Source organism: Protomyctophum parallelum (genome assembly GCF_964188405.1).
Source record: "Protomyctophum parallelum genome assembly, chromosome: 6".
Classification (NCBI taxonomy): Eukaryota; Metazoa; Chordata; class Actinopteri; order Myctophiformes; family Myctophidae; genus Protomyctophum; species Protomyctophum parallelum.
The window spans coordinates 38909153-38923425 of record NC_139701.1 but is presented as its reverse complement, the minus strand read 5'-3'; the positions used below and the strand labels follow the sequence as shown (position 1 = coordinate 38923425).

Here is a 14273-nt window from a genome sequence, read left to right as displayed (position 1 = left end):
TTTCTCATTGCACCTTTCGGCACCTACTGTAATATGTCAAACGTCTCTGGAGTGTTATCGAGCCTCGTTCTTCCACCTACACCTACAGAATAACCCACAGGGCCCCTGTGTGGGTGTGTGTGTGTGTGTGTGTGTGTGTGTGTGTGTGTGTGTGTGTGTGTGTGTGACTGTGTGTGTGACTGTGTGTGTGCATGCACACGCGTGTGTTTATTTGTTTGTTTGTTTATTTGCTTGTCATTCTAGACCTAATCTAACTGAATGTGCTCACTCTCTCCTCTCCTTTCTGTTCCCCTTTTTTGTTTTTGTTTGTTTTTTCATCTCTGCAGAGCCTGCGTTCTGTTGCTATGGCGACCGGAGCCCCTCCCCCTTTCTTCCTGCTGTGCTGGTTGCTCCATTTGGCCAGTTGTTCGTTCCCTGAAGAGCCAGGGCCGCTCAACTTCATCCCCACTGAAGGTACTCTCTCTCTCCCCTCTATACTGTATGTTTAGACTCCACACTATATATCTTTATCACTCCCTCATACTCTCTCCTTCTTAGATTGTCTTTCTTTGGCTCACTCTTTCCCAGTCTCACTCTCTCTCTCTCTCTCTCTGTTTCTCTTTCTCAGTTTCTTTATTTGTCTCTCTATCTCTTTCTCTCAGTTTGGGTCTCTCTAGCAATCCGCTACAGGGTGTAATAATTGAGATATGAAGGTCAGGCCGAGGGTGTTAGAATGGGGTCAGGGTGCCTTGGTGGTCTTTGCGTGGGCTGCGGAGGTCAGACAGACCAAGGTCAGGGGTCACCAGGAGTCACGGCCAGGAATGAGCCTGGCTCGGGTCAGTGCTCTGACATTGGCCATGTTCCCACACACAGAGGCCAATGTGCTGTACACACACACACGCGTGCACGCGCACACGCACAACGCACACCACACACGCACGCACGCACTCAGACACTCAGACATTGAGTCTGCACATCAGCTTGGCAGGCTCCGGCGCAGCTAGCAGAACCTCGATTGATCACAAGCTCAATAATATTGACCAATGGCATCCCCAGCTGATTACGGATACGGACCCTTCTCAACATATCAGCAGGGTAGGCTGTGAGTGCACAGCTCTGCCAGGACACTGAGCTCTTAAGCAAACCGAGGCTTGGCTGGACACAGCGTGACTCTTCAAAGGCCTTCACTTTGCCTTGGATCATGGCAGGTATAGGGGGAGACGGAGCAGTCTGCAAGCTGCTCTGGGTGGGCAGATAAAGAGAGGAGGTAGTGGGGAAGGAAAGGCGGTGGATTGAGAAGAGTGAAGATGGAAGCAGGGGGATGAAGGCAGAAGGGGCATTACGGACGGAGGGGTAGAAAAAGGAGGATAGAATCAGGGAAAGAAGGGAAGAAGTGGGGGAGAGGTTGCGGGGGAATGGAGGAGAGACGGAAGGAGAAAGAAAGGAAAGAGGAGAGAAAGAAGAAATGAAGGAAATATGAGAGGAATTAAGGGAGGGAGGGGGGAAAGATGAGAGGAAGGTGGGAGAAAGGAAAGAGAGGCGTAAGTATAAGTAAGGGCCTTAGGGCCTTGGGGCCTTAGGCCTAAATGATACATTCATTTCCGGTGTGAGAGGACGCTGGCGTTTCTGTCACCGCTTCTCAATCGGAGACAAAAGTCAGGTTTAAATGTGTTTTCAGTGCCTTTACAAAACAGCAATCAGTACACTATACCTGGATTGTCGCTACAATACAAGGATTGCACAGTTTGGGGACTTACCTGCAGGTTGATCTGCGGTTGTTTACTTGTTTGTCATCGAGCGGCTGTTATCTGACGGCTGTCAGGTTTTCCAGCCTGGTAAACGGCAATCGCCTGTTTGCCCACTTTCTATGACTCCTTGGTTGTAGGACACTTCTGTGCTTGGATCGTTTGGATTACGGGTCTGCTGTGTTACTTGGGAAAGTTGGATTCCTTGACTCTTTCCATCCAGCGGTAGCGTTAGCCACTGTTAGCCTTTGCTGTCGTCAATGATGGGTATATTCCAGTACTCCTCCGCGAAACTTCTTGACCTCGTCAGCTACTCCATTCCAAACTCCATCCTTCTTTGCTCCGGTGGAAGCTACGTTGACCACTGAACTGGTCACCAAGGCCAAGGCCTCCACCTGCTCCCTGGACCCAATGCCCACAGCACTGGTGAAGGCTTGCCTACCTACTCTCTGCCCCATCATGACAAACATCATTAACTCCTCTCTGCAATCAGGCACTGTACCCACCAGTCTCAAAATCGCCTCTGTCACCCCAATCCTGAAGAAGCCTGGTTTGGACCCTGATGACCTTGCCAACTACCGGCCGATCTCCAACCTGCCTTTCCTCAGTAAGACCCTGGAAAGAGTAGTTGCCGCACAGCTCCATCAGCACATGTCCAATCATGAACTCTTCGAACCCCTCCAGTCAGGCTACAGAGCTCACCACAGCACAGAGACTGCCCTGATCAAGATCACCAACGATCTCCTCATGGCTGCTGACTCAGGCAACACTGTCTCCCATTCCATACTCCTCAACCGCCTTTCCACCCACCTTGGACTCACCGGATCCGTTCTCTCCTGGTTCCACTCATATCTGTCCGACAGGCAGCAGTTTGTCTCCACCAACGGTTCCAGCTCCCACCATGCCCCAGTAAACCATGGAGTGCCACAAGGCTCTGTACTTGGTCCCATCCTTTTCACCATTTACATGCTTCCACTCGGTCAGATCATCCGCCAACATGATCTACGGTTCCACTGCTATGCTGATGATACACAGCTGTATCTCAGTACTACACCAACCGCTCTGCTCCCCCCACAGTCCATTGGCAAATGCCTCCTCGAAATTATAGACCTGGATGACCACCAACCTCCTCAAACTCAACAGCAAAAAAACAGAGCTCATGGTGATGGGTCCCAAGGCTCAGCTTGAGAAGATTGGACATTTTCTTCTCCAGGTGGATGGCTGTTCCATCTCTCCATCCCCTGAAGTACGCAACCTGGGTGTCATCCTGGACTCTACCCTCTCCTTTCAATCCCACATCAAATCTGTCACTAAATCTGCCTTCTTCCACCTCAAAAACATTTCCAGACTCCGCCCCTCACTCCCGGACTCTGTTGCAGAGACCCTAATCCATGCATTCATCTCCCCCCGGCTGGATTACTGCAACGGTGTTCTGTTCGGCCTCCCCAAGAAGTCCCTTGACAGATTGCAGTACGTGCAAAACTCCGCTGCCAGAGTGCTCACCCGCACAAAACGCTGGCAGCACATCACCCCCACCCTCAAACACCTCCACTGGCTCCCGGTTAAGTTCCGCATTCACTACAAACTGCTCCTTCTCACCTACAAATCCCTCCATGCCCTTGCCCCACAGTACTTGACTGACCTCCTCAAGGACTACACCCCTGAGCGGAACCTGAGGTCTTCAGACATGGAACTCCTCACCATCCGTCACGCAAAAAAGCGGACTCTCAGCGATAGAGCCTTCTACGTGGCAGCCCCTGCCCTCTGATACTCTCTCCCCTTGGAGATCCGCCAGACTCCCACATTGAACTCTTTCAAGTCTGCACTGAAAAGACATTTGTTCACTTTGGCTTTTGGCAACTAGTTTTGTTTTTTGTCTTGTTAAGCGTCCTTGGGTTTCTTGATTATTATTATTATTAAGGGGGAAGGATGGAAATGAATTCAATACATGAGCAGAATGTCAGAATTACAAGAACAGCTAGATAACGGTGAGCGATAACTCAGAGGACTAAGAGGAGAAGTGATGGACAGAACAAAGAAATACTAGAGGTATAGAGAGTTCACTCGTTCACGTCCGTCAACGTCTACAACAGGCATCTCATCTGGCGTCCCGAATATTATTTATTCTATTTAGTTTTATTCTACTTTGTATGCCACTCTCTCTCCCTCTCTCACTCTCTCTGTTCTCTCTGTTCTCTCCATCCATATCTCAGCCGGTTGACTGCCTCTCTATTCTGCATGATGAAAGGAAGATGAAACTCTCACCCATTTGTATTCGTCCGTCTGTCTGTCTGTCTGTCTCTCTCTCTCTATCTCTCTCTCACTGGCAGTGGTCAGAAGGCACCCAGTGTTTCTGGGTCGACCTCATCGAACATGGCTGAGACAGGAACCCCTCCGCATTCAGAGAATCCTACAAGTCAATCGGACACTCTACATTGGGGCCAGGTAATATAAATCAAGGCAATAATGAACTGGGCACAACAATATCAATACAAATAGAATATGTCTGTTGTCTGGCTCATACCTATTTCCTATGTGATCGTTGCGCTCTCTTTCTCTCTCTCGCACGCACGCACGCACGCACGCACGCACGCACGCACGCACGCACACTGTGTGTGTGTGTGTGTGTGTGTGTGTGTGTGTGTGTTTATATATATGAACATACACACAAGCCTGTTTCTTGAGTGTACAACCATTTCTGTCCTTAATGTGTGGAACTACATTAGTTGCCAGGCAACATTCTCTGCTGGCCTTGGGCCCTCTAGTCTGCAAGGAGCTGTGCGAACGTCCAGTGAATCATCACACTGCATGGTGTACTGTAGGTACTAGCAATGCTACGTTATACATGATTTGAGCAAATGTCTCTGAGTATCAGCGCTGAGGACACTATAGCTCCCTAGAATAGATGGATAAATGTCTCTGAGTATCAGCGCTGAGGACACTATAGCTCCCTAGAATAGATGGATAAATGTCTCTGAGTATCAGCGCTGAGGACACTAGCTCCCTAGAATAGATGGATAAATGTCTCTGAGTGTCAGCGCTGAGGACACTAGCTCCCTAGAATAGATGGATAAATGTCTCTGAGTATCAGCGCTGAGGACACTAGCTCCCTAGAATAGATGGATAAATGTCTCTGAGTATCAGCGCTGAGGACACTAGCTCCCTAGAATAGATGGATAAATGTCTCTGAGTATCAGCGCTGAGGACACTATAGCTCCCTAGAATAGATGGATAAATGTCTCTTGAGTATCAGCGCTGAGGACACTAGCTCCCTAGAATAGATGGATAAATGTCTCTGAGTATCAGCACTGAGGACACTAGCTCCCTAGAATAGATGGATAAATGTCTCTGAGTATCAGCGCTGAGGACACTATAGCTCCCTAGAATAGATGGATAAATGTCTCTGAGTATCAGCGCTGAGGACACTATAGCTCCCTAGAATAGATGGATAAATGTCTCTGAGTATCAGCGCTGAGGACACTAGCTCCCTAGAATAGATGGATAAATGTCTCTTGAGTAAAAGCGCTGAGGACACTAGCTCCCTAGAATAGATGGATAAATGTCTCTTGAGTATCAGCGCTGAGGACACTAGCTCCCTAGAATAGATGGATAAATGTCTCTGAGTATCAGCGCTGAGGACACTAGCTCCCTAGAATAGATGGATAAAGGTGCCTTTATTGATCCCGCAGGGGAATTTCAGACGCCCAGAGGCAGCACAGCAGTTAAGAGTTACAGAATTGCAGGTACACTAGTATGGAAAGTACTATTGTACATCATTACTACGGCAAGAAAAACAGTAAGAAGCACTGCAAATACAGTAGGCCTACAGTATACAATAGTATACACCTACTGTATACAACTATGCAGAAAAACAACACAGGGTTAGTTACAGTGTCCTCACTGTAACCCACTGTAACCCACAAAATAGTGCCCATTACAATCAGGGCAATGTAAAAGACTACTCTGTGGATTCGTCAAATGTTCTACATATTAAAAATAAAATAAAAATACATACAATAATGAAAATAGTCAATCTACTGCTCACTGAGCTTTTAATTTTGTTATTTTAGCAATTTCCAGGCAAAAGAAACTCTTGAAGAATTGTGCACATTGTACAATCCTTACTTACCTCAGCAATCATGACAATGATCCTCCTGGGATCCTACTATAAACTATACCAATATTTGTGTGATAGGATACTTTTATAAATACATGAATCCAACCCATTATTAGCCATCACTCGGGAGACAACCCATCTAACTATAAATGCACCAAGTCTCTCTGTGTGTGTGATTCTTGAACCTTGAGACATAATAACTGGGTGGGGCATGCATTTCCAACTTGTATTGTTCCAAGTAGGTTAAAAGGTTTTTTTAAATAGTAAAAAAATGGCAAATTAATTTAGGGATGGCGCAAGATATAACCTGCAGAGCCTCTAATCCAGTTGCATGGAAGGCTTTCTCAACAAAAAACGTTTAATATCCAACACAAGTTTAAAGACTACGTAATTATGTATATAGTGGTGCCCCTGCCTGAGGGGTCCTTGGCCTGAGAAACATTGAAGACCCCTGACCCTCACCCAGTGCTCTGCGGTTGGCTCTGGTGCTCTCTGTGTGGGAGGGAGTGCTGGTATACTGTCTGTACTGACCACAGATGGACAGTAGGCAGGGTGGGCAGGAGGTCTCGGTTCAGCATCGCCAGGGCTGCACTCCTGGGATACATTTTTGATCTTTGAGCGATGTTCAGAAAAATGAGGGATAAATGTTTACTGTACAAATCTATATACCGGTATATATATTTTTTTTAAATATTATAACCACTTGAACTAGCTAGGCCTGTCACAATTATCACATATAATCGCCTAATTGCAATTATTAGTCATAATAATTTTCACCCGTCTGAACTGAGTGGTGCTGTACTACTCTACTGTAGAAGCCCTGGCCTCTCTCTCTCTCTGTGTGTGGGTGAGGTGGGTGCAGGCGACTTCTAGCCTCCTGGCAGGTGAGCCGGTAGGGTGCAACTGCAACAGCAGTGGGGAGGTTTAAATCGACCAGGGGGGGGGGGGGGGGGGGGGTGGCTACTCAAAATAGACTGGGCTATAATGCAAAACATGTAGCCAAACGAATTACTGTCCGCATGTTGGCTGAGGATCAGCTTAGCTCCAAACATGCTAGGAGCAGAGAGAAGTTCCATGTGCACATGTGGTGCTGGTTATTTGTCGTGACGGCAGTCCCACTGAATCTCCCTGACTTAAAGGGGTTTCCAATAAGAGACCTCATATTGGTCCAGGAAATGACCAGGGCCATGGCCCCTAGCTGCATGGGTCTAACCTCTCCACTGAGGCCGGCTAGTAAATATATCAAACCATGTCGTGTGGCTCCAGCCTTTCTGTCTGCAGTGAGCTGGTCCAAACACACCCGCGCCGCGCGCGCACACACACACACACACACACACACACACACACACACACACACACACACACACACACACACACACACACACACACACACACACACACACACACACACATACACACAGGCACGGAGGCACAGAGTAGGGCTTGATAATAAAACCCTGCCACCAGACAGCTACCACTAGTGCAGTTCGGTAGATTGGCTATAAAATATAACCAGAAGCATGAAACGGTCTGACAGAAAGCTCATTTCAATTTATAGCCTCAGCTAGTTCTGGTGAATGGGGAAAGGTAAGCGGAATGTCGCGGCCAAACGGGCGATAACGACAATCTAGGCTGACAGTCAGAGTGTAGAGAGAGGACATGATGGGAGTGGGAAGAGAGAGAGAGAGAGAGAGAGAGAGAGAGAGAGAGAGAATCCCAAAGAGGAGGCTTACTGTACTGAATGTACTGTATATTTCTTGATAGGTGTCGGCTAATAGTGCAGTTTGCGGTTTTCCTGCTAGAAACTGATCCGGGCGTGAAGAATGAGTCATGTGGTTGCAGAGAGTGTTTTTCTGATCTCTGTGTATGTGTATTTGTGTGTACGGCACGTGTGCATGCTTGAGTGTGTGAGAGCCGATGAGAATGAGAGAAAGATTGAAAGAGAGATTGGGAGGGAGAGAGTGACTCAGAGACAGCCAACCTACAGTAAAAGGCATATATAGTCTCTAGAGTAGTGGTGCGGAGGCAGGTGAGCTTAAATAAAAGCTCCGACAGAGAGCCGGGCGCGATAAGACCCCTCGCTCATCCGCAAATCCTGTCACTATTAGCATAGCTGCTCCGCAGACTGCAAGCACTGCTAAATCCATGCCCTGAGCACCTGGATGAGTACCGCTACCTCCATCCGTGTCTCTCCCTCGGTCTCCCTCTGTCTCTCCCTGTCTCTATGGGTCTGCCCTTGTCTCTCCCGGTCCCTCTGTGCCCTTGTCTCTCCCGGTCCCTCTGTGCCCTTGTCTCTCCCGGTCCCTCTGTGCCCGTCCATCCCTCTGTGCCCGTCCATCCCTCTGTGCCCTTGTCTCTCCCGGTCCCTCTGTGCCCGTCCATCCCTCTGTGCCCGTCCATCCCTCTGTGCCCGTCCATCCCTCTGTGCCCGTCCATCCCTCTGTGCCCGTCCATCCCTCTGTGCCCGTCCATCCCTCTGTGCCCGTCCATCCCTCTGTGCCCGTCCATCCCTCTGTGCCCGTCCATCCCGGTAAAGGAAAGTCAAGTATGTACTTGACTCGTGGCCGTGTCGTCTAGCTGAGCAGCTGTGAACATGGAGGACTCTGGCCCTCAGTGAGACCCGACGGGCTAATCCCTACAAATAGAAACCACTTGCAAAGTCTTTGCCCTTAGGAGAGACGCCCGAAGCAAACTGTTGATTAATTGTTCCATTATTGTGATAATGCGTAAGAGGATTTCATCGTCTGTGTGTGTCCACAGGAAAAATCCTGTGTTCATTTAACTTGAGTGTACAAATGGGTAGTCTCGCAGTCACAAATGGATTTGCAAAGGAGTTACGTTTTCTTTTTTTTCGTCGTGCTGTCTCGCTGACAGGCAGTGGTGGAAGATGTACTGTAGTCATATGTTTTACTTAAGTTAAAGTATCAATACTGCAATGTAGAAATACTCTGTTACATGTAAACGTCCCAGCTCAGTGGCCTTGTGGTTAGAGTGTCCGCCCTGAGACTGGGAGGTCGGGGTTCAATCCCCATCCGGGTCATACCAAAGACTGTAAAAATGGGACCCAGTGCCTCCCTGCTTGACACTCAGCATCAAGGGTTTTATTGGGGGTAAATACCTGCGACATACTAGCGTCATGTCCAGGGGGTGTACTTGTACATCAAGCTGCCTCACACTACAGAAACAGGAGATAGGCTCCTGGCCTATGGGCCTCATGGCTCGGCAAGGCTACTTACGTAAACGTCCGGAATAGAAAATGTACGTACAGTACTACTGTATGTTTTCAAATGTATAAAATGTATACAAATATTTTGAATTGTGGCACATTGTTATAGCTTGTAGACCGGCTATTTTCAAATGGCCGAATGATAATCAAAATCTACTAGTTGTAACTAAAGTTTTCAAATAATTGTAGTAGAGTAAAAGTATAATATTTGCCTCTGAGATATAGTGGAGTACAAGTAAAAGTGGATGTGGAAATAAAACATTGTACTCAAGTGCAGTACTTATAGTTACTTTACACTGTTGCCAGGTTGGACATTTTGCTCGGTGCGCAAGTCGTTGAGCTCAGAGGTCATGCGTCTCATGTGTTGGGGGTCACGGTGGGGTCAACTTTCTCCCTCCTGAGCACAGAGAGACAGTCAGTCGTAGCAGATGAGTCAGCGGTGTGAGAATACATTAGAGACAGTCAGTCGTAGCAGATGAGTCAGCGGTGTGAGAATACATTAGAGCACGGCTGGGTGTTCAGCCGTACACTGACTGGGAAACGGTCTAGCGCACAGCAGACGCTTCAGAAATTAAATAGAGACGCTGGCACACGCGCACGCACACAACATTATACCGTTGCTGTCGAGCAGAAACCTCCTATCTATCTCCATATTTTAACTTTTTGTGTTTTTTCCCAAAGTTAACACCCTACTGGATCATACTATAGCGTCACACAAAAGCATCAAAAGTAGCAGATCCAAAAGCTGGCTTGTAGATATGCTACTTTTGCAACTTTTTAATTTGAATCCTGAAAAGTAACAGTTATGGACAGTATGAGGTTTCCACCTCGACGATACTCTATGTGCATGAATGCACACACGCACGCGCGCACGCCACGCACACATTCACGCATGCTCCGTCAGTCAGAAGAAGTGTCAGGGTTACAACACGGCACAAATCCAGAGTGTTCATTGAACTCGGAGAGAATGTAAAGATGGACCCTCAACAGGTCTCGGAAGTGCAGATTGTCCTCTGGATTTTACTGTGTAATTGGCCCCGTTGCAGAGTGATTAATTTTCAGCCCATTTGTTGCAGCTCTCTCTCTGCACAGGCAAATTCTATGGGCTCAGCGAGGCTGCTCGCGTATACTGACGCTCTACAGCTACGAGACACACTGCTCTCTACAGCTACGAGACACACTGCTCTCTACAGCTACGAGACACACTGCTCTCTAACATAAAGGCCTAAATGCAGAGAATATACGGCATGCAGAACCTTGAAGGTTTTAGTGGTCTGCAGCTCGATAGCTGCTTGTGTTCTGAAACATCCAAATCACTACACAGTCACTTGAGTTGCCAAGTGGAGGAAATAATGATGATGAGGCTTTTCTTTGGAGTCTGGTACTGGCAAGGACTTGGAGGTGTGTGTGTGTGTGTGTGTGTGTGTGTGTGTGTGTGTGTGTGTGTGTGTGTGTGTGTGTGTGTGTGTGTGTGTGCGTGTGCGTGTGTGCATTCATGTCTGTGTGTGGCTGTGCGTGCGTGCTCCTGTCATACTGTATCGTAGCCCACATTTGGGACAGGTTTTAGACAAAAAGTGGTTGATTGGGGACGCGCGTGTAATTGCACACAACATATGTGCGTGCGTGCGTGCGTGCGTGCGTGCGTGCGTGCGTGCGTGCGTGCGTGAGTGCATGAGTGCATGAGTGTATGCGTGTGCATCTCTGTGTGTTTTGCCATAGAGATCTCCAGGTTGTTTATGTGGCAGGATGTGCACAGAGCCGACAGCGCCGTGAATTGCTGTGACAACGGTTCATAACTCTTTGTGATGGCGACCGACCTCACACAACCCTGTCCTCCCAAAGACCGACAGTCACTTTAACAGAAAGGATTGTGGGTGTGTATGTGTGTCCATTTCTGTCCAACGCTGTCTCACTCACAAAAGGCATCTAAAAAAAAGTCAGAATATGTTTTGGAGATAAAGCCAGAGACTGAGATGGTTTGTACAGAGGAGGGATAGTGAGTATATCGGTAGAAGGATGCTGAGGTTGAAACTGCCAGGCAGGAGGCCTAGAGGAAGACCCAAGAGAAGATCTATGTATGTAGTTAAAGAGGACATGAAGTTATGGTGTGAGAGAAGAGGAGGCAGAGGACAGGGTGAGATGGAGGCAGATGATTCACTGTGGAAAAGCCGAAAGGAAAAGAAGACTTGTAACATAGTATCTCTCTACATTGCGGTATTGATTGAGTACTTTCTCCAGCCAGTGGAGAACGAGAAGGATAGAGAGAGCATGAAAGGCAGACAACAAGCATCAATGATCTCCTGCCCTCACAAGAAACAGGCAACACGGCTGTCTGCCAGCCACTCTTTAGCCAGAAGGCCTGTTGCCGTATTCATGAAGTTAATTCTGAGAGCAGAGCCCTAGCCGCATGGACGGGATTACGACACACTCCTCCACTCTCCGGAACACTCCACTGTTTGGAGTTCCCTTGACCTGCAACCCGTTAAGTAGGGAAGCACTGAGCAAAGTGTGGTTGATTTCACTACACTCCCTGCGCTGGGAGGTTAACTAAGACTGGGGGGAATCTTCTCAACACACTGGGGGGGGGGGGGGGGGGGGGGGGGAACGGGAGCTTGAATTATACAAAAGAGAAAAAAATAAAAAGTCATCAGTGTTAATTTAACTCTGTTAGTGCACAAATGGAACCAAATGAGGTTCCGTTTGATTCACTCCCGGAGTGGATGAAATAACATGGCAGGTTTGACTGTGTAGATAGCTGCAGGTTGTTTTGGCATCAATGTGGTTTCAGAAAACATTGCACACACACACACACACACACACACACACACATACACACACACTAACACACATACATACACTAGTGGGTGCACAATTATGTGTTGGCATGCACTGTGCATATAGTACACAGGCGCAGGAATTGGTGCCCACTCGCTTGCACAAATGCACATGCACGCACGCACACACGCACGCACACACAATAAGCCATGGGCAGAGGAGAAAACAGTGAGCAGATGGGAAGCAGAGATAAGATCGATAGTGCTGCAATAACACATCTACGGCAGATTTACAGATTAGACCATTCCAAGACTGCCATGCGAACAGGCCTGCCGTCCCCCCTGTAAGCCCCTCTCAGGGACCCCCCCCCTGCTGTGCTGTATGTAGATCCACCCAGGGAGATACCAGACTCGGAGCCTTGATCAACATGCAGACGTCAGCTCTTAGCTAGTTCCTTTAAGGCGGCCGAGCCCCACGTCTCATTCATTCAGCACTTCCAACGGATCCCAAGGTTACAGCAAAGTTACTGACACATTAGCAGAGTCTGAGTCTGCAGCCGTGTTGCCATGTTGGCTTAATTATGTGTGACTTTGGGCTTGTTTTTTGTAAAGTTGCTTGTAAATATTCAATTTATATATAATATTCAACACACCCCCCCCCCCCCTAGCTGTATCCTATACCGCTTCTATTGTGCTTATTTTCATAGACCTGGTTGCTTATTTCACTCGCAAAATATGGCAACACTGATCTGCAGCCGCCATGAATGCATGCATGGGGGGATTGTTGGCTTGAGTTGTGTCACCTTAATCACGGGTAACAACGTGATTAAAATCATGATTCATTCATTCTCTGCCTCTGGAATTAGACCGTTATGACAGAATGGGTCTGAATGGCAGAGAGGCCCTCTGGAAACGGAAGGTCGCTGGTTCTACCCTTGACTCGATCAGCCAGTCGAAGTGTCGAAGTGTCGCTGAGCAAGACACTTAACCCCTAACTAACTTCTCCCCGGGTGACATTAAAAATAGCCACCAAATGCACTGTACTTGACCCCAACCCCTAAAAAAACACCACAACTGAAGGGGGCACAATTATGAATCAATTATTAATTACGAATGACTAATTCTGGCCTTGCAGCGAACGCTATGTGACAAAGTCAATTCTAATGAGAGGGCTGTGAAAAGGCAAGGGGGAAGAGGAGACATTATGCCATTCCTCCTATCATACAGGAAGGAATGGAAGACATTATACAGAGCTGTTCCATAATCTGCACGGGCTGTGATCTACTCCTAAATGAACAAACAAGCGATACATTACATAGGCTGACATACGCGAGGGTATAGAATTATTTAGCCGCTGAGCCCCACTGATTCAGTGTATGTGGTGGTGGAGGTATTTCATACTTGGGGTTTTGAATTAAGCATGCTGCCGGGGGGGGGGGGGGGGGGGGGGGGTTGTCCTCAGTATGTGCTCGTGGATAGTCCTGAGTTAGCAATAATGGTTTTGGTGTACTTTTGCTGTATGGCGTGCTGGTATTCCAAGTATTGCTGAGTGTGGTTTCTTGCCGTGCTTTTTAGTGCTGTGTTGGCTCACTGCCAATCCTCTATTTCGCTCGCTCTCATCCATCTATTTGTCTGTCTCTCTCTCTCTCTCTCTCTCTCTGTCTCTGTCTCTGTCTCTCTCTCTCTCTCTCTCTCTCTGTCTCTCTCTCTGCCCAGGGATGACCTGTTCCGTGTGGAGCTGGACAACACAGCCGGAGACGAGATGTTCTACAGCAAGGTCAGGGCCTTTTGTTCTGTAATCATTTACAACAAAGTTAAATCAATATTGAGCATTTTTCTGTACTGTGCATGAATATACAGTATACAGTATGTGTGGCCAGCTCACAGCAACTATGTGTGTGTGTGTGTGTGTGTGTGTGTGTGTGTGTGTGTGTGTGTGTGTGTGTGTGTGTGTGTGTGTGTGTGTGTGCGTGCGTGCGTGCGTGCTTGCGTGCGTGCGTGCGTGCACGTGTGTGCTCTGATGTGCAGAAGAGAACATGGGAGTCGAACAAGAATGACATCAGGATCTGCAGAATGAAGGGAAAGCGTGAGGTAAGATATAATGCTGTCTTTGTATCTCTCTCACGTCGTCTCACACCCCATAGGAACCCTTCTCGCTCTTCCTTTTTCTCCCTCTCTAGTACACCTCTCTACAGCACCCTACATGTTCTCTCTCTCTCGCTCTCGCTCTCTCTGTCTGTCTGCGTCTCTCTCACTCACTCAACACAAACATGCTGTCTCTGTGAAGCACACACAGTACCACCACCTGCTTGATCGTTTGACTGCCGTTCCCCACGCTGGCACGGATATATAGACAGATATACCTTTATTGATCCTGCAGGGCCAATTCAGGGCGCCAGAGGCAGCACAGCAGTTAAGGTATGTAGTTGCAG

The 14273-nt window shown here is 48.0% G+C and overlaps 1 protein-coding gene across 3 annotated transcripts in view; it reads left to right on the top strand.

Moving 5' to 3' along the window:
- sema6bb (sema domain, transmembrane domain (TM), and cytoplasmic domain, (semaphorin) 6Bb) overlaps positions 1–14273 on the top strand; it is a 173712-nt gene that overhangs the window by 69870 nt on the left and 89569 nt on the right. For all 3 annotated transcript variants that reach the window (XM_083767714.1, XM_083767713.1, XM_083767715.1), the window contains exons 2-5: positions 327–453; positions 4055–4169; positions 13558–13618; positions 13870–13932. In XM_083767714.1, coding sequence (XP_083623840.1) covers positions 345–453; positions 4055–4169; positions 13558–13618; positions 13870–13932 — 348 coding nt within the window. In that variant the 5' untranslated portion in view covers positions 327–344. The remainder of the gene's footprint in view (positions 1–326; positions 454–4054; positions 4170–13557; positions 13619–13869; positions 13933–14273) is intronic.